Raw genomic sequence first — 20610 nt, 5'->3', positions numbered from 1 at the left:
TCTCTAGTCGTACAGGTATTTCCCATCTAACATTGAAGTCATTGAGTGGCTTGGAACCTACTACATTGAGACCCAGTTTTGTGAAAAAGCCATTCAGTACTTTGAAAGAGCTGCTCTCATACAGTAAGTAATCATTGTAATTTTGTTTAATGAAATGTCTTCTGGTGGCTTTGATTTTATTTATAGAATTAGATTCAGATAGACACATTAGGTTCATGATCAAATATTAATGAACAGGCCCTGGCCGGTTGGCTCAGCGGTAGAGCGTCGGCCTGGCGTGTGGGGGACCCGGGTTCGATTCCTGGCCAGGGCACATAGGAGAAGCGCCCATTTGCTTCTCCACCCCCCCCCCCTCCTTCCTCTCTGTCTCTCTCTTCCCCTCCCGCAGCCAAGGCTCCACTGGAGCAAAGATGGCCCAGGTGCTGGGGATGGCTCCTTGGCCTCTGCCTCAGGCACTAGAGTGGCTCTGGTCGCGGCAGAGTGACCCCTCGGAGGGGCAGAGCGTCGCCCCTGGTGGGCGTGCCGGGTAGATCCCGGTCGGGCGCATGCGGGAGTCTGTCTGACTGTCTCTCCCCGTTTCCAGCTTCAGAAAAAATACAAAAATATATATATATATATATTAATGAACATTCACTATTTTCATTTTCTTGTACTATGTTCCATTTTACTTGGTCTTTATAGTGATATAGTTCCTTTTTAAGCAAAAATTTTTGAATGCCTGCTTTAAGGTACTTTTCTTTCTTTATTTTTCTTATTTACATCTCAGCAAACAAGTATTATTTATCAATCAGAAAAACGACTATGGCCCTGGCTGGTTGGCTCAGTGGTAGAATGTTGACCCGGTGTGTGGATGTCCCAGGTTTGATTCCTGTCAGGGCACACAGGAGAAGTAACCATCTGCTTCTCTTTCCCTCCTTCTCCCCCGTCTCTTCTTCCCTTCTCACAGTCACTGGCTCAGTTGGTTCGAGCATCAGAGCCTGGGCACTGAGGATAGCTCGGCTGGTGTGAGCGTCAACCCGGGCAGTGAGGATAACTGAGCATCAGCCTCAAGTGCTAAAATAGGGAGCGTCAGCCTCAAGCGCTCAGTAGTCAAACATCAGCCCCAGATGGGAGTTGCCAGGTGGAATTTGGTAGGGGCACATGCAGGAGTATGTCTATCTCCATTCCTCTCACTTAAAAATAAAATGACTATCTCAAAAGAGTCACAGGAATGTAAAGTACAGCATAGGGAATATAGTGAGTAATACTGTTTTTTGTTTTGTTTTAATTTTTCTTAAGTGAGAAGAAGGGAGACAGAGAGACTCCTGCATGTGCCCCAACCAGTATCTACTTGGCAAGCCCCCTACAGGGCGATGCTCTGCCCATCTGGAGCTGTTGTTCCATTGCTTGGCAACTAAGCTATCTTAGTGTGTGAAGTGAGGCCATGGAGCCATCCTCAGCACCTGGGCCAACTTTCTCCAACCAAGCCATGGCTACAACAGGAGAAGAGAGAAGGAAAGGAGAGGGGGAGGGGTGGAGAAGCAGATGGTCACTTCTCCTATGTGCCCTGACCAGGAATTGAACCTGAGACGTCCATACGCTGAGGCCAGCGCTTTACCACTGAGCCAATGAGCAGGGCCATAGTCAATAATACTGTTATAACTATGTATGTGCTAGGTGGGTACAGGAAATATCAGGAGGAACACTATGTGAAGTACATGATTGTCTAATCACTGAGCTATATACCTGAAACTAATACAAAATAATATTGAATGTTAACTATAATTGGAGAAATAAAAGTTTACTTCACTTTCAAAAAATAGAAAAAGGAAAAGGACTATCTTGTTCCTAGGACAAAGTTTTGTTTTTGAAATATTTCAATATATAATCAATATACATTGTAAATTAAAAATTAAACTTTTAAAGATGTCTTTAATTTCATTATCAGAATGTTTTGTACATGTATATTTTTAAAAATGCATGAAATATATCATATCCTGCTTTGTATTTGGCCCAATATAATTTAAACATTTAATATGGCTTTGAGTCATTTGCATGATAAAGAAATGTTTAATAATTTGAGTGATCTCTGGGTGGAAATTTGTATTAGGCAGTTAATTTTTATGACCTTTGCTTCACATGAACACATTGACAGTGATAAAACTAACAAGCATAGGGGGATGGTTTTTATTTAGTTATATACTAGAGATAAAGCTGCAGAGGTAACGCACTATAACCTTGTTATCATACTTAACCCTAGTTCTAACCCTAGCTGTTAGTTCACGTCAGACCTTTTCTCCTCTGGGGCTCCATCTACCATTGCTCCCAACTGATTCCTCCTTGTGAATGTCACATGTTGCTTCGTCTAGTTCATACTCTTCCTTTCTGTCCTATCAGTAGTCTGTCCTTAAGTGTTGTACTCCCCACCTTCACTGAGCTTCACCTTCTGTTCAGGTTAGCCATTTAGAGCTCACATAATTGATTGTCACCCAGCACATCTTTGCCATTATAACACCCAGTTGTCTGAACATAAGCTCCGTCCTCACTCCACTCTCCAGCGTGCCTCTCTTAACCTCCTTCCTCTCGCAGTCTGTCCAGGCTTCAGTTCTGAGCCTGTCCTTCCCAGGCTGCTTCACTGGTCACAGCCATGCTTTTTCTTGCCAACATTCTTTGGTTACTTTGCTGCCCCATTTGTCCCCCAAAATGTCATGGATTGATCCAATCCTTTCACTCTGTCTGCAGCCTGGGAAGCACTGTTGGACATCGATTATGTGACCAGGTAAACTGATGCCAACGTGTTACATGAATACTGCTCATCAGTCTGCTGTGTTTTGCGTTAGCTCCCCCTTTAGTGTTCTCACAGATCACCTCGGTTCTTCTGTGTTGTGCTTCAGTTTCCATGAGAATAGAAGCCTTTTCCAGGAGCTCGCCCAGTGTGTCCCTCTCCTGCTTCCCTGTACATTTGCTCCCTGGGATTGCCTCCTCCTCTAATGACAGACACTCCACACGTACTGATTACCCTCTTCCAAGCGTTTGCTTTCTGTGCCGTACATCTGCATTTACTCTATGGAGGGTGGTTTCCATCTCCCTGGTGAGAACATTTGGGAATAGATGATGGTAGCGATTGCACACATTGTGAACATAATTAATGCCACTGAATCCTGTACCTAAACATGGTTAAAATGAGAATTTTTTATCTATTTTAATCATAACTTTTTTGAAATTATTAATGTAGTATACATAAGCTTTTGACTTACACACTTTTAAGTGGGTGAGTTATATGTTCCATGACTTGTATCTCAAAGCTGTTACAAAAGGATGCGTGCTATGTTATCTCGTTCATGTGAAGTTCAGAAACAGGCTAAGTCACCAGTATTGAAGTCAGGATGGTAGTTACATTCACAGGTGAAGGAGGAATGGTGGAAGGGACCATGAAGGAGGCATCTGAGGTCTTGGCGGTGTCCTGTTTCTTGAACTGCAGGGCATTACGTGTGTATTTGCTATACAACACTTTACAGAGCTGTACAGCTTTGTGTTGTGTACTTTTCCACGTATCGTACTTCACAATAAAAGATGTAAAGTTGAAGAAAAAAGACAATACAAGCCAAGACAGGCAGTACTGCCCCACCCAAAGGATTCGTTTGGAAATGCGAGGGGAGGGATGTTGGTCATGATGCTGGGGATGCAGGGTCAGTATCAGGTGGACAGCAGCCCAGATGATGGACACTCAGTGATGTGTAGAGGGCTTACACTGAGAAGAGCGTCACCTCCAATGCCAACAGCACCTTCCACCAAATATTGCACTAGAATAGAATGTGTTTGCTTGTGTCTTTGTCACTGAAATGTCTTTTAAAACTCTAAAGTTCCTTTCTCTAGGGCCATTTGGGGTGCTTAGGGAAAGATGTCGACCTGACTGCTGCCATCTGGTAGCTCCAGAAGCAACTTCCACCTTGTTCTCCAGTTCTCATTTCTCACCTCAGACTAGTGAGGCTGGCCACAGCCTCCCTGAGCAGCCCCTGGGGCGCGGCGGCTGCTCCCCAGTCACACTGCTCCTCCATCTTCCTGCGCTAGTGTGCACCTCCCTCCCTCCCCGCCCTGTCCTGAGTTCATCTTCGTCCTTGTTCTGTCCTGCTGAGTCTGGGGCTCCAGCGTTCCTGAGATTCTCGGAAGATCTGCTGCTTCTCTTCCTGTGCCCTTGGCACACCCTCAAGTTCCAGCTTCAGCTGCCCTACTGACAGCAGTGTCTGTCTCCTTGTCCATGCCCATCCCTTGTCTGTGGTTTTATACCACTTGACTTTCATCTGAGAGGGAGCTTGAGGTGGCTTTTCACTTTTTTGGTTTTTGTGGTTACTTTCCAGAGGAGACATTGTGACATAAAAGGTCTTTGACATCTGGAAACCAAGTTGTGATTCTCTTTCAGGTACTTATTTATTCCAAACACAGAGATCATTCTTCCCGGTGGCAGTTTTTGTACTGTATCTCATTGCTTGTGGAAGTGTGAAACAAAGGGTTACTGTAAGATGTTATGTTCATATACACTGTTTGGGGGGTGGCCTTAGACGTTGCTCTGACCCTCTCTGGTCTGTTTCTTTCTTTAAAGTGAACAGATGGAATGAAATACTGCCTGAGGCCACTTTTATTTCTAAAGTTCCATCGTTCTCTAACTCAAAACCAAGTCATTGCAGATTTAACATACTTAAAGCTCTATTTATTATGTTTTGCTAGGCAATGAATGACCAATTTGCTGGAATTTTTTTAGTGCGTTATTTTAGATCAGGGTAGTCAACCTTTTAATACCTACCGCCCACTTTTTTTTTTATTATTTATTGATTTTTAGAGAGAGAGGAGTGAGAGAGAGAGAGAGGAGAGGGGAGGAGCAGGAAGCATCAACTCCCATATGTGCCTTGACCAGGCAAGCCCAAGGTTTCGAACCGGTGACCTCAGTGTTCCAGGTCAACGCTCTATACCACTGTGCCACCACAGGTCAGGCCCTACCGCCCATTTTTGTATCTCTGTTAGTAGTAAAATTTTCTAACCACCCACCAGTTCCACAGTAATGTTGATTTATAAAGTAGGGAAGTAACTTTACTTTATAAAATTTATAAAGCAGAGTTACAGCAAGTTAAAGCATATAATAATAATTACTTACCCAGTACTTTATGTCGGATTTTTGCTAAGTTTGGCAGAATAAATCTTTATGAAACAACTTACTATATATAGTTAAATCTATCTTTTTATTTATACTTTGGTTGCTTCTCTACTGCCCACCATGAAAGCTAGAAGGCCCACTAGTGGACTACCACTGTTTCCTGTTTTATTTATTTATTTTTTTTAATAATTATTGCAATAGCTTTATTTTTCTTTTGACATTTATTATGTTACATACCCCTCACCCAAAGTCAAATTATCTTCCATTGCCTTCTATCTGGTTTTCTTTATACCCCTCCCCTCCCCCTACCCCCTCTCTCTCCTTCCTCCCCAACCCCCCGGTTATCATCACATTATTTTCCATGTCTCTGAGTCTCATTTTTTTTTTTTTCTTTTTTGTATTTTTCTGAAGCTGGAAACGGGGAGAGACAGTCAGACACACTCCCGCATGTGCCCGACCGGGATCCACCCGGCACGCCCACCAGGGGCGAAGCTCTACCCACCAGGGGGCGACGCTCTGCCCCTCCGGGGGGTCGCTCTGCTGCGACCAGAGCCACTCTAGTGCCTGGGGCAGAGGCCAAGGAGCCATCCCCAGCGCCCGGGCCATCTTTGCTCCAATGGAGCCTCCGCTGCAGGAGGGGAAGAGAGAGACAGAGAGGAAGGACGGCGGGGGGGGGGGGGGGTGGAGAAGCAAATGGGCGCCTCCCCTATGTGCCCTGGCTGGGAATCGAAGCAAATGGGCGCCTCCCCTATGTGCCCTGGCTGGGAATCGAACCCGGGTCCCCCGCACGCCAGGCCGACGCTCCACTGCTGAGCCAACCGGCCAGGGCCTCTAAGTCTCATTTTTATGTCCCATCTGTGTGTGGATTTATATAGTTCTTAGTTTTTTCTGATTTACTTATTTCATTCAGTATAATGTTATCGAGGTTCATCCATGTTATTGTAAATGATCCAATGTCATCATTTCTTTTTTTTTTTTTTTTTTGTATTTTTCTGAAGCTGGAAATGAGGCAGTCAGACTCCCACATGCGCCCGACCGGGATCCACCCAGCACGCCCACCAGGGGGTGATGCTCTGCCCATCCAGGGCATCGCTCTGTCCGACCAGAGCCACTCTAGCGCCTGGGGCAGAGGCCAAGGAGCCATCCCCAGCACCCGGGCCATCTTTTTGCTCCAATGGAGCCTCAGCTGTGGGAGGGGAAGAGAGAGACAGAGAGGAAGGAGAGGGGGAGGGATGGAGAAGCAGATGGGCGCTTCTCCTATGTGCCCTGGCCGGGAATCGAACCCGGGACTCCTGCACGCCAGGCTGACGCTAATGTCATCATTTCTTATGGCTGAGTAGTATTCCATAGTATATATGTACCAAAGCTTTTTAATCCACTCATCCACCGATGGACACTTGGGCTTTTTCCAGATCTTCGCTATTGTGAACAATGCTGCCATAAACATGGGGGTGCATTTCTCCTTTTGGAACTGTGCTATGGTGTTCTTAGGGTATATTCCTAAAAGTGGGATAACTGGGTCAAAAGGCAGTTCAATTTTTAATTTTTTGAGGAATTTCATACTGTTTTTCACAGTGGCTGCACCAGTCTGCATTCCCACCAGCAGTGCAGGAGGGTTCCCTTTTCTCCACATCCTCGCCAGCACTTAATCTGTGTTGTTTTGTTGATGAGTGCCATTCTGACTGGTGTGAGGTGATATCTCATTGTGGTTTTAATTTGCATTTCTCTAATAATTAGTGATGTTGAGCATTTTTTCATATGCCTATTGGCCATCTGTATGTCCTCTCTGGAGAAGTGTCTATTCATTTCTTTTGCCCATTTTTTGATTGGATTGTTTGTCTCCCTGGTGTTGAGCTTTACAAGTTCTTTATAAATTTTGTTTATTAACCCCTTATCAGAGGTATTGTTGAATATGTTCTTCCATTGTGTAGTTTGTCTTTTTATTCTGTTCTTATTGTCTTTAGCTGTGGAAAAGCTTTTTAGTTTGATATAGTCCCATTTGTTTATCCTGTCTTTTATTTCACTTGCCTGTGGAGATAAATCAGCAAATATATTGCTGCGAGAGATGTCAGAGAGCTTACTGCCTATGTTTTCTTCTAAGATGCTTATGGTTTCACAGCTTACAATTAAGTCTTTTATCCATTTTGAGTTTATTTTTGTGAATGGTGTAAGTTGGTGGTCTAGTTTCATTTTTTTTCAGGTAGCTGTCCAATTTTCCCAACACCATTTATTAAAGAGGCTGTCTTTATTCCATTGTATGCTCTTACTTCCTTTGTCAAATATCAGTTGTCCATAGAGCTGTGGGTTTATTTCTGGGTTCTGTGTTCTGTTTCATTGATCTATATGCCTGTTCTTATGCCAGTTCCAGGCTGTTTTGAGTACAATGACCTTGTAGTATAACTTGATATCGGGAAGTGTGATACCTCCCGCTTTATTCTTCCTTTTCAAGATTGCTGAGGCTATTTGTGTTCTTTTTTGGTTCCATATAAATTTTTGGAATATGTGTTCTATATCTTTGAAGTATGTCATTGGTATTTTAATTGGTACTGCATTGAATTTATAAATTGCTTTGCATAATATAGTCATTTTAATGATGTTTATTCTTCCTAACCATGAGCACGGTATATGCTTCCACTTGTTTGTATCTTTCTTGATTTCTTTTATTAATGTTTTAAAATTTTCCAAGTACAAGTCTTTTTTTTTTTTTTTTTTTGTATTTTTCCGAAGCTGGAAACAGGGAGGCAGTCAGACAGACTCCCGCATGCGCCCAACCGGGATCCACCAGGCATGCCCACCAGGGGGCGATGCTCTGCCCATCTGGGGCGTCACTCTGCCGCAATCAGAGCCATTCTAGCACCTGAGGCAGAGGCCACAGAGCCATCCTCAGCGCCCGGGCAAACTTTGCTCCAGTGGAGCCTTGGCTGCTGGAGAGGAAGAGAGAGACAGAGAGGAAGGAGAGGGCGAGGGGTGGAGAAGCAGATGGGTGCTTCTCCTGTGTGCCCTGGCCGGGAATCGAACCCGGGACTCCTGCACACCAGGGACACTCTACCACTGAGCCACCCTGCCAGGGCCTGAGTACAAGTCTTTAATCTCCTTGGTTAAATTTACTCCTAGGTACTTTATATTTTTGGTTGCAATAGTGAAGGGGATTGTTTCCTTAATTTCTCTTTCTGACAATTCATTGTTGGTGTATAAAAATGCCTCTGATTTCTGAGTATTAATTTTATTCCTGCCACTTTGCTGAATTCATTTATCAGGTCCAGTAGTTTTTTTACTGCAACTTTAGGGTTTTCTATTTACAATATCATATCATCTGCAGATAATGAGCTTTACTTCTTCTTTTCCAATTTGAATGCCTTTTATTTCTTCTTCTTGTCTGATTGCTGTGGCTAGTACTTCCAGGACTATGTTGAATAAGAGTGGTGAAAAGGGGCACCCCTGCCTTGTTCCTGATCTTAAGGGGATTGCTTTTAATTTTGCCCATTGAGTATGATGTTGACTGTCAGTTTGTCATAGATGGCCTTTATCATGTTGAGGTATGTTTCCTGTGTTCCCACTTTGCTGAGAGTTTTGATCATGAATGGGTGCTGAATTTTATCCAAAGCTTTTTTCTGCATCTATTGAAATTATCATATGGTTTTTCTCCTTCCTTTTGTTTATGTGATGAATCACATTGATTGATTTGCAAATATTGTACCAATTTTGCCTCCCCAGAAAATCCCACTTGATCATGGTGTATGATTTTTTCATATATTCCTGTATCCGGTTGGCAATATTTTGTTGAGGATTTTAGCATCTATATTCATCAGGGATATTGGCCTATAATTTTCTTTCTTTGTGTTGTCTTTGCCTGATTTTAGAATCAGAATTATGCTCGCCTCACAAAAGGAGCTTAGAAGTCTTCCTTCCTCTTGAATTTTTTGAAATAGCTTGAGAAGAATAGGAGTTAGTTCTTCTTTGAATATTTGGTAGAATTCAGTTGTGAAGCCATCAGGCCCAGGACTTTTCTTTGTTGGGAGTTTTTCAATAACTGTTTCTATCTCATTTGTTGTAATCAGTCTGTTTAGGTTTTCTGATTCTTCCAGATTGATTTTTGGAAAATTGTATGTTTCAAGGAATTTGTCCATTTCATCTAGGTTGTCTAGTTTTTTGGCATACAGTTCTTCATAGTATTTTCTTACAATATTTTGTATTTCTGTTGTGTCAGTTGTTATTTCTTCACTCTCATTTCTAACTTTATTTATTTGAGTTTTCTCTCTTTTTTTCTTGGTGGGTCTGGTTAAAGGTTCATCGATCTTGTTTACCTTTTCAAAGAACCAGCTCTTGGTTTCATTTATCCTCTGTAGTGTTGCTTTAGCCTCTATGTCATTTATTTCTGCTCTGATCTTTATTATTTCCTTCCTTCTACTACATTTGACTTTACTTGCTGTTCTTTTTCTAGTTCTTATAGATGCAGGGTCAAGTTGTTTATTTGAGCTTTTTCTAGCTTATTAAAGTGTGCCTGTAGTGCTGTGAGCTTCCCTCTCAGTGCTGCTTTCACTGTGTCCCATAAATTTTGAGTTGTTGTATGCTTATTTTCATTCGTTTCTAGAAATTTTTTAATTTCTTCTTTGATCTCATTGTTAATCCATTCGTTATTTAACAATCTGCTATTTAGTTTCCATATGTTTGAGAATTTTTGAGTTTTTCTGCTGTGGTTGATTTCTAGTTTCATATCATTGTGATCAGAGAAAGTGCTCGATATGATTTCAATCTTCTTAAATTTGTTGAGACCACTTTTGTGCCCTAACATGTGGTCTATACTAGAGAATGTACCATGAGCACTTGAAAAGAATGTATATTCTGCTGCTTTAGGGTGAAAGGTTCTGAAGATATCAATTAAATCAAGTTGATCTAGTGTGTCCTTTAAGTCTGCTGTTTCTTTGTTAATTTTCTTTCTTGAGGATCTATCTAGTGATATTAGTGGGGTATTGAAATCCCCTACTATTATAGTATTGCTGTTGATCTCACCCTTTATATCCCTCAAAGTCTGCTTTATATATTTAGGTGCTCCTATATTTGGTGCGTAGATATTTATAATAGTTATATCTTCCTGTTGGATTGCTCCCTTTATCATTATGTACTGGCCTTCTTTATCTCTTACTATATAGCCTTTGTTTTAGAGTCCATTTTGTCTGATATAAGTATTGCTACCCCAGCTTTTTTTTATTTTCATTTACATGAAATATTTTTTTTATCCTTATACATTCAGTCTATGTGCATCTTTTGTTTTAAGGTGTGTCTCTTGTAGACAGCATATGTACGGGTCCTGTTTTCTTATCCATGCAACTACCCTGTGTCTTTTGATTGGATCATTTAATCCATTTACATTTAAGGTTATTATTGATATGTAGTTGTTTATTGCCATTTTATTTTTTAAAGCTATATTACTCTTTTGCTATATTCTTTTCCCAGTTTGATCTGTTTACAACAGGCCCCTTAACATTTCCTGCAGCATTGGTTTGATTGTAATGAATTCCTTGAAATTTTTTTTTGCTGGGAAGCTTTTTATTTCCCTTCAATTTTAAACAATAGCCTTGCTGGATAAAGTAGTCTTGGTTGTAGGTTCTTGTTCTGCATTACTTTGAATATTTCTTTCCATTCCCTTCTGGCTTCAAGTGTTTCTGTTGAGAAGGTCGATGTCATCCTTATGGGGGCTCCATTGTAGGTGATAGCCTTTTTTTCTCTAGCAGCTTTTAATATTATATTTTATCTTTATCACTTAGCTTTGGTATTTTAATTATCATGTGTCTTGGTATAGAGTTCTTTGGGTTTCTCTTTAATGGAGTTCTCCGTGCTTCTTGAACTTGTGAGAGTGTTTCCTGCATTTATTTTGGGACGTTTTCAGCTATGATATGATTGAACAAAGTCTCTATCCCTTGTTCTTTCTCTTCTTCTTCAGGAACCTCTATGATGCGGATGTTATTTCTCCACATGTTGTCACAGAGCTCTCTAAGAGTTTCCTCAGACTTTTTGAGTCTCTTTTCTTTTTTCTGCTCTGTTTCCATGCCTTCGTTCAACTTGTCCTCCAACTCGCTGATTCAATCCTCAGCTTTATCCACCCTGTTTTTAATTCCTTCCATTGTGGTCTTCATTTCTGATACTATATTTGTCATCTCTGACTGATTCTTTTTTAATATTTCAATGTCCTTTTTTATGCTTGCTATTTCTTTAGGTGTTCGTAATGACCATCCATTGTTGTTCTAAGATCCGTAAGCATCCTTACAATCATTATTTTAAACTCTGCATCTGGAAATTTGGTTATTTCCATGTCACTCAGTTCATTTCCTGGAGGTTTGTCTTGTGGTTTCATTTGGATTGCACCTCTCTGTCTTCTCATTATGTCTGTGTGTTTGGGTATATTGTTTGTAGAGCTGGTTGAGTCTAGGCTTGGTGTTGTCTGCCTCCAGTTTTCAGTTGTGTTATTTCTAGGTCCCACATAACAAAATTAAATGCTGGTGAGGATGAAGATCAACAGGAACTCTTGTACATTTCTCAGCTGCCCATCCGGGCGCTGCCGGCCATCAACCAAGTTTCTCTTCAAAAGTCTCTGATGTGTTATTCCTGATGTGGGAGGGTTGTTATGGGGTGGTCACCGGGGGTTTGGGAGCGGGGCCCGTGCCTTCAACAGAGCTGCAGTCCTAACCCGCCATCTGGTGGCATTTTCCACACACCAATCTGACTACCACTGTTTTAAATCATATGTCTTACCAATGCTATCTGTAGAATAGTAGTTATTTCCTTTACTGAGAGGATGGAGGAGAGAAATAGGCATTCATTCAAGTAAATGAGCTTGTTTTGTTTCTGCTAAACTAGGTTCTGATGATAAAACAGACACAGAAGAGACAGTCTAGGACACTTAGCCTTGTAGACTCCTCACAGAGTATCCTTGTCCTAGGTTAACAGTGCCGAGCTCCCTGACTACTGATAATAATAACAGAGACACGCAGGTTAATGTTGAAGATGAGTGAAATATGTTTACCTTGTGTCCTAAGTTACTCCTTTGTTATCTTTAGGACATAGGGCAGTTTAAAGCATAAAATCTATTGATGGTCACATGCATAACTTTAATGCCCGATCATTGTGCTAATGGAAGTAAGCAGTGTCACAGATCACCTGTAGTTATGATTAGCTAGAACTAATATGTGATCCAGGATGTCACCTGTACTCTATTACCATGAATTCACTGAGCTCCATTCTTCCTCTCGTCACAGGATGTTAATGGTTGGAGAGATTGATCCATTTTCCTCATAAGGATGCATGCACATGCACACACACTACCTAACTCCTGCTCTGGTGACTGTCGTTTGAGTTTCCCAATAGGTAGCATTCACAAAATAAGACTTTCTTAAAGAAGAAAAAAGAAGTGGTTATAATAATAACTAATTTTTATGGTTCACAAATATTGTGTTACTTAATCCTCCCAACCCTCTGAACAGGTACTACTACTATCCCCATTTCACAGATGAGAAAACAGAGGCATAATAAGCTTAAATAACATACCCATTATAGAATTAATACATTACCAAATTAAAGTTTACAATCCTGACCTTGAAGGAAGTGATCAAGATGTGTAATAAAACATGCAGAGGAGCCCTGGCCGGTTGGCTCAGAGGTAGAGCGTCGGCCTGGCATGCAGGAGTCCCGGGTTCGATTCCCAGCCAGGGCACACAGGAGAAGCACCCATCTGCTTCTCCACCCCTCCCCCTCTCCTTCCTCTCTGTCTCTCTCTTCCCCTCCCGCAGCCAAGGTTCCAATGGAGCAAAGTTGGCCCGGGTGCTGAGGATGGCTCTGTGGCCTCTGCCTCAGGTGCTAGAGTGGCTCTGGATGCAACAGAGCGACGCCCCAGAGGGTCAGAGCATCGCCTCCTGGTGGGCGTGCCGGGTGGATCCCGGTCGGGTGCATGCGGGAGTCTGTCTGACTGCCTCCCTGTTTCCAGCTTCGGAAAAACAAAAAGAAAAAAAAATAACAACAAAAAAAAACATGCAGAGGAGGAGGACTTGCTGAGCAGTGACCCCAGTATGTGTTGGATATCCTTCCTGCTCCTGTGTGTACAAAGGCGAGCCTGCCCTCACAAGTTCATGGGTTGAGAAAGTTCAGAAATCTAAACAACACTGCAGTGTAGTAAGTGCAGCACAAGAGAAACGAGAGTGTGGGCGAGCCCTTGCCACGTCTAGCCCCGCCTGCGGACAGAGTGTGACAAGGCTGGCAGTGTGGAGAGGGTTTTCTTACATAGTTGTAACAGCTGTCTTTAGAAATCCTCGGTATGGTTATAAATTTTAGAAAATCATTTTTAAGGGAAAAATGGGGATGAATATAATTCTTTTTTATTCTCTTTTTAGTTGAAGCCTAATGTTTAAACACAAGGCCAGAAATTGCTTCTTAGGTGCTAAATTTTCCAGCCTATACCTAAATTTTTAAGCCTAAGTATAAGATTATGACAAAAGTAATACTAATGTTTAAAATAGAATGCAGTGGTCTTTAACCAAACAGGTTAATGGTTCTTATAAAAATTTCTAAATACAGGTGTGAACTAGATTTAAGGACTCTTAAATTTAAATTTCCTAATAAATTTATGATGTAATAATGAAGGAAATTGTATATATGCTATTTTCAATAATAAAGATGACCTAATCAAAGGTCAAAAAGTAATTGAAAGACTACAGATCAGATTATTTTTGTTTTCTCTCTAATGTTATATCATTTGTTTCTTTTATAGGCCCACACAAGTGAAATGGCAGCTGATGTTAGCTAATTGTTTTAGAAGAAGCGGTAAATGCTTTTATTTTATTTATTTTTCATATATGTTGCTTCTTCTGTATTATAGGTGATTATGCATAAAATGTGTTCCAATTGCATATTTATTAAAACAAACTTTTGCATATTTATTAAAACATAAAATTTTGATAACTACACATATTTGAAGCATTATATAAAAAAATAATAATTACTACAGACAGAAAAATGTTATACTTTAGAAGTCAGTATTTTTTTTTTTTTTTTTTTTTTCATTTTTCTGAAGCTGGAAACAGGGAGAGACAGTCAGACAGACTCCCGCATGCACCCGACCGGGATCCACCGGGCACGCCCACCAGGGGCGACGCTCTGCCCACCAGGGGGCGATGCTCTGCCCATCCTGGGCATCGCCATGTTGCGACCAGAGCCACTCTAGCGCCTGAGGCAGAGGCCACAGAGCCATCCCCAGCGCCCAGGCCATCTTTGCTCCAGTGGAGCCTTGGCTGCGGGAGGGGAAGAGAGAGACAGAGAGGAAAGCGCGGCAGAGGGGTGGAGAAGCAAATGGGCGCTTCTCCTGTGTGCCCTGGCCGGGAATCGAACCCGGGTCCTCTGCACGCTAGGCCGACACTCTACCGCTGAGCCAACCGGCCAGGGCAGAAGTCAGTCTTAGTCATGTTTTTAAACACTGTTGTTAAAAACATATTTATTATCTCTCAAAGTTGACATGTAATCATTTCACAAGTTAGCCACAGAAAGTCAGGCATTCTGTACACATCTATTTATATTCCATTTTTTGTCACCTAATTCTAAATGTCCTGTGTGCATGGCCACATTAATGAGATTGTCTCTACCTCCAAGCTGGAGGAAGGCCAAAACTGAAAGACTGTGCTGTATTCTTATACCAGATATCACTGAGTATTTCATTGGTTTCCAGCAACTACTTTATTACATCCTGTGCTGCTGGCTCCGTCTGAAGGAGAGTGATGTTAATAGTTTTGATGGACTAAAGAGAATGCTAAAATATCAGAGATTAAGTGGGAGATGAATGTTAACAGATATGTGATCCCTCTTGTGGAACATACAAATGACCCAGAAAAAGAAATTCCTCAATCCCAGGGCAGCATTCACTGTCAAAGTATAAGAGGTTGCTGTAGCTTAAGTGGTGGTGGCACAGTGGATAGAGTGTCACCTCAGACACAGAGGTCCCAGGTTCAAAATCCCGGGGTCACCAGCTTGAGTGGGGGCTCACCAATTTGAGTTCAGGGTTACTGGCTTGAGCATGGGTTTATCGACATGACCCCATGGTCGCTGGCTTGAAGTCCAAAGTCACTGGCTCACTTTGAGCACCCCATCCCCCTTCAAGGCAAATAGGAAAAGCAATCAGTGATCAACGAAAGTGATGCAACTAAGAGTTGATGCTTCTCATCTCTCTCCCTGTCTCTCTTCCTTCCTGCCTTGTTGTCTCTCTCTTTCTCTCAAACACACACACACACACACACACAAAACCAAAAAAAGAGGGTGCTATTGCCTAGTGATGTAGCTTTCTGGAAAGACCTCTGAGCTCCTTCAGAGTGGCATCAAAATATGTGCTCAGTGTCATCCGCAAGTCATTGAGAGGGCTGACCTGTAATGTGACTGTGTGTCCTGTCAGATAACATACAACACAACTGATCTGTCACTCCATTGATCTCAGCTGAGCTCTGATTGCCTCTCAGAGTGTGCATGTATGGGGTACTCTGAATAACTTAGAGCCATAGCCTTCTTGAGTTATTGAAGGGTGGATGAGAAGAGAAACTGACATTGATTTAAAACCTGCTGTGAGTTAGATGCTTCCTCTCTATTTGATTTAATTCTCACAATAACTCTGAGGTTAGCAAAGCCATCGCATTTGAACCCTGAGGCCCATAGAGATTCATAGCTCATTTACTGAGATTTTAGCCAAGACCTTTGACCCAAAATTCACTTTTTCTATTTTTTACTGCCACACGAAGCTCAGTTATTTTACTATAAAACATAATGTTTCCTATAAACATTTTAATGTTTCAAAATGAAAACTACAAAAAAAAATTATTTTCCATCTTTTTCAACTAAGAATGACATTGAAGTTATTAGTCTGTCATGTTTTACATTTGTCAGTTGTTCACTTGAAACAATCTTTAATTTTTAGGAAATTGAATGGATCTTCCTTTTTTACCACTAACATTTATTTTAAGAAGTAGAATGGCCTGACCTGGGGTGGCGCAGTGGATAAAGCATTGACCTGGAATACTGAGGTCGCCGGTTCAAAACCCTAGGCTTGCCTGGTCAAGGCACATTTGGGAGTTGATGCTTCCTGCTTCTCCCCCTGTTCTCTATCTCTCCCTCTCTCTCTCTTTCCCCTCTCTCTCTAATAAAAATGAATTTAAAAAATCTAAAAAAGTAAATAAATAAATAAATAAATAATTTTTAAAAAAGTAGAATGAAGTTTTAACCATTATTCATTTTCTTCTGTTTTAACCCTTTTCGAATTTGTTTTTTTGTACATTTTCTTCCAGAAGTGATGTTCACAGCTGTCACACATGCTTGTGGCATTTGTGAATGCCAGAACCAATTAAGTGGTGCCAGTATATTGAGTTAAAATTAATGTTTTGCCGAATCCTATTAATTGCTATAATCTGCTAATGTGTTTCTTTCTCTTTTATTTGTAGGTAACTACCAAAAAGCATTAGATACTTATAAAGATACTCACAGAAAATTTCCAGAAAATGTTGAATGTAAGTGAGACTATATTTTGTAACTTTGAAGGTATAGGTTCTCATACTTTATGCCCTATTTTTATACTTGCTACAGCAATTACCTATAATTGTGGCGCATATATTCAAATAGGAGTTGACAAGATCAGAGAATTTGACTGTACAAGTACACAAATTTTTATAGAATTTAATTGTTGATGGATTTATAAATACCACTGAATTCTCTTTAATAGTAAACAAATCTATATTTCTCATTTTGATGAATAGTGGATTTGATGTGACTTAAAGTAGCAGTGTGAAGTATTATAGCAATAACAACATATCAGGATCAAGAAAAACACAAAATAACTGTCTGACCGGTGGTGGTGCAGTGGGTAGAGCATCACCCTGGGACCCTGAGGTCCCAGGTTCGAAATCCCAGGGTTGCCCTCTTGAGAGCAGGCTCATCAGCTTGAGCACGGGCTTACCAGCTTCAGCTTGATCACCAGATCAAGCACAGGGTTGCTGGCTTGATCGTGGGATTATAGATATGACCCCATGGTCACTGGCTTGAGCCCAAAGGTCTCTGGCTTGAAGCCCATGGTCACTGGTTTGAGCAAGGGGTCACTGGCTTGGCTGGACCTCCCCAGTCAAGGCACATATGAGAAGCAATGAATGAACAACTAAGGTGCCACAACTATGAATCGATGCTTCTCATCTCTCTTCCTTCCTGTCTATATTTGTCTTTTGCTAAAAAATAAGTAAATAAATAAGAAAACCTATTCAGATGCTGTATGTCCCCAGAAAACTGTGTATTTGGCCCTGAAAAGCCTGGAAGCTCAGGGAAAGAGACAAAAGACAATTCTTTGTATAATCTTAACTGTTTATAAGAAAATAAAGAGCAGTTCTTTGGGAGAAAGAAACCTTTTTCAATTTTTCATTCATTCATGTTGAGACACTGATATACAGTAGATGAGTAAGTACGAACAGTAGCTACTTGCTGTAAAGCAACCCTACCACAAATAAAATAACATACTTGGGAAGGCTGTTTGAAGTTTTGTGCTGCAGTGGTAATGAACACAAAGCAGCTCATTGTGATTCAGTAAAAACACTCTTTTCTGAGCCAGGGCTCCCTGGGGCCCAGCCCAATCTGGGATTAGAGGTACTGTGGTTTCTTGACTAACCTTTTTCTCACTTTGGCTTTTATAAAATCTCAGCAGCAGATGTCTCAGAGCTTTAGCCTTGCTGGTGGTTTAGGAACAGGGGGTTTCTGCTGCTAATTAGAGCAGATTCATTAACCCACAGTAGTGGTTTCTCATCGCCAGTCAGAAAACAGGCAACTTGGGGAGTGCCCTGTCACATTTGCAAAAGGTACAGGTTTAGAGCCCTATCTGCAGATTCTCGTTTAGGTTTGCAGGGAACTCAGATACTGAGTGTTCCCTATTTCTTTACTTAAAACATTTTATTTTCAGTCTCAGTCACATTAGGGAACTGCTGCTGTAGAAATTAAATGAGAGAGAGCAGTGATATTTTCTGTGGAAATTATGCAACCCCGCAGTCAGCTGAGCAAAACCCTCTCAGTACCACCAGTTGAGACTGGACCATTCTGGGTCCCTTGGATTACAAGAGTGTTTTAGCAGCACCCCTTGCCTCTGTCCACTGGATAACTCGTATCTCCCACACACACACCATTTTTATGTCCCCAGCCATTGCCAGGAGTCCCCTTGAGGCAAGAGTGCTGCCTGTTCGGAACCACGGCAGGCACAGAGCACCTCAGCACTGGGCCCATAAAGGGCTGTCTCCAAGTAACGCCAAATTTCTTTCTTTATGGAGAGTTTAAGATTCACTTGAACAGTTAAATGAACGTTTGTTTACCTGTGTCGCAGGGATGTCCAGGATGATTTTTTCCTGGATAATTTTCAAAACAAATGTCATCAATAGTCTACCTTAACTATGGTCTTAGGAAAACATTTGCACCCTTGTAATGTCTTATTTTGAGCAGAGTAGTTTTCTGGTGAACCTAACAGGGTAATTTAGTCTTAAAATATATTCTTCATTTATCAAAAATAGACCTGCTCTATGGTGTTACAAATGACATACTAAATTTCAGAGGACATCTACCAGAAACAGTAATTTTTATTTCACATTAAATATTCCTAAATCCCTCTTTTTCTCAAGGATTGGGTAGATAAGAGGAATAATTGTATATTATTTGTAGAAATATCCATTATCTTATTAAGAGTTATTAATGTGTACATAGGCGATTTATATGCTAATGGGTGACATTTTAAATTAGTTTAGTACTGTTACTTTGTACAACATGAATGGTCATGAATAGGTCATTTATGTACAATTCTTGTGCAGTGGCTACTGTGTTGGTGTAGCACTGAGCAGAAAACAGCTGTAAGTCCTCACTCTCATGGAGCTTGCTCCTGGGACAACAAAGAACAGACAGAATGTGCAGCAGCTGGAAGTGCCTGGAAGGCAGTGCAGTGAGGGAGGCAGAGCAGAATGAGGGAAGGGCTCTGAGTGTGAGCGGTGTGGACAGGGCAGTGAAGAGAGTTCCTATAAACCCCTTCCAGGGGAGTCTGCCTGCCCAGGTCAGGAGAGCACAAAGTGTAGACACTTTAACTTTTATTGAATTTTTTTACGGTGACATTATTTAATAAAATTATATAATGTTACAAGTGTGTTACTATTATGTAACACATTTTTCCCAGAGAGAAACACGTTTGTGAGCCTCATTCCTAATTGTGTCCCAAAAGAAGAAGTTAATGGTTTGTACTTTCAACACTGTGTACAAATACTTTTCTAAATATATTTTTCACAATTTAGGTCTGTGTTTCTTAGTTCGTCTATGCACAGATATTGGATTAAAAGAAGTTCAAGAATATGCAACAAAACTCAAGAGATTGGAAAAAATGAGAGAAATGAAAGAACAGGTATCTCATATGGGCTGAAAACTCCTGTTTGTAAATTTTCAAAATGTCAACTTTCTATAGCTCAACTGAGTGATATTGGGGCTTCTGTCAGAAAACTGAGGTTGAAATTTTTTACTGCTTTGGCATAAAATGAAAAAGAGTAACTAAAATCCTAGTTTTAGGATAAAATTCTAACAACAGTGAGTTCCCACTAGAAGGAACTGCAAATTGTCTTTAGTGGATTGTACTAATAGACAAATAATTGTAATTTTCCATAATACAGAGTAATATATTGAGATATTTTACAGACTTGATTTTTAGACAATTAATAGGTTAGTTTATAGACTTAACTTTAATTTAGGGTTCTGTGGCCCATGGGCGGTGACCTGTATACAGTCACTTTTTCACTCTATAGTAGAGATGGCTTTGAGAATACAATACTGTTAACAGACACGAAAAAGTTTAAATATATTTCTGTGGTCCATGAAGTATGTGGAATAACAATGTTCCTACCTTTCCTTCTTTAAAAGAATAATTTCTTCTAACTTTAAGCCTAGAATATTTAAAAGTTTAACATGATTTTTTGTACCCTCTCTGGTTAGCTTAGTCAGTGAGGAACATCGTCCCGGAACAAGGTTGTGGGTTCAATCCCCAGTCAGTGCACACAGGAAGTAGCCAATGAGTGTACAACTGAGTGGAACAACAAATGAATGCTTTCCTTCCCCCTCCCCTCTCTCTCCCTTCCTCTGTCTGTCTCTCTGAAAATTAAAAAAAAGAAAGAAAGAAACTAAGCCCTGGCTGGTAGCTTGGTTGGTTGGAGCATTGTCCCAGAGCACAAAGTTGCCAGTTCAGTTCCCCGATTAGGGCAAAGGCAGGAGGAGCAGCTCGATGTTCCTGTCTCTCTCACCCTGCCTCTCTCTCTAAAAAAAAAAAAAGTTTAACATGATTTTTGAGTCTGCCTTTCATAAAAATATACTCTTTTACACCTTAGACTTTTTCAAGAACTTAATTATCTTTGATAATTTAATCTGAATTTCATATTTGCTTCAAAATCTGATTATCTTGCTTTTTCTTT

At 40.9% G+C, this 20610-nt stretch overlaps 1 protein-coding gene across 6 annotated transcripts in view; it reads left to right on the top strand.

Moving 5' to 3' along the window:
- IFT88 (intraflagellar transport 88) overlaps positions 1-20610 on the top strand; it is a 152116-nt gene that overhangs the window by 105218 nt on the left and 26288 nt on the right. For all 6 annotated transcript variants that reach the window (XM_066369219.1, XM_066369216.1, XM_066369218.1 and 3 more), the window contains 4 exons: positions 8-123; positions 13887-13939; positions 16591-16656; positions 19450-19556. In XM_066369219.1, coding sequence (XP_066225316.1) covers positions 8-123; positions 13887-13939; positions 16591-16656; positions 19450-19556 — 342 coding nt within the window. The remainder of the gene's footprint in view (positions 1-7; positions 124-13886; positions 13940-16590; positions 16657-19449; positions 19557-20610) is intronic.

Source organism: Saccopteryx leptura, chromosome 2, assembly GCF_036850995.1.
Source record: "Saccopteryx leptura isolate mSacLep1 chromosome 2, mSacLep1_pri_phased_curated, whole genome shotgun sequence".
Taxonomy (NCBI): Eukaryota; Metazoa; Chordata; class Mammalia; order Chiroptera; family Emballonuridae; genus Saccopteryx; species Saccopteryx leptura.
Note: the sequence above shows the minus strand (reverse complement) of the source record. Positions and strands in the feature narration are given on the sequence as shown.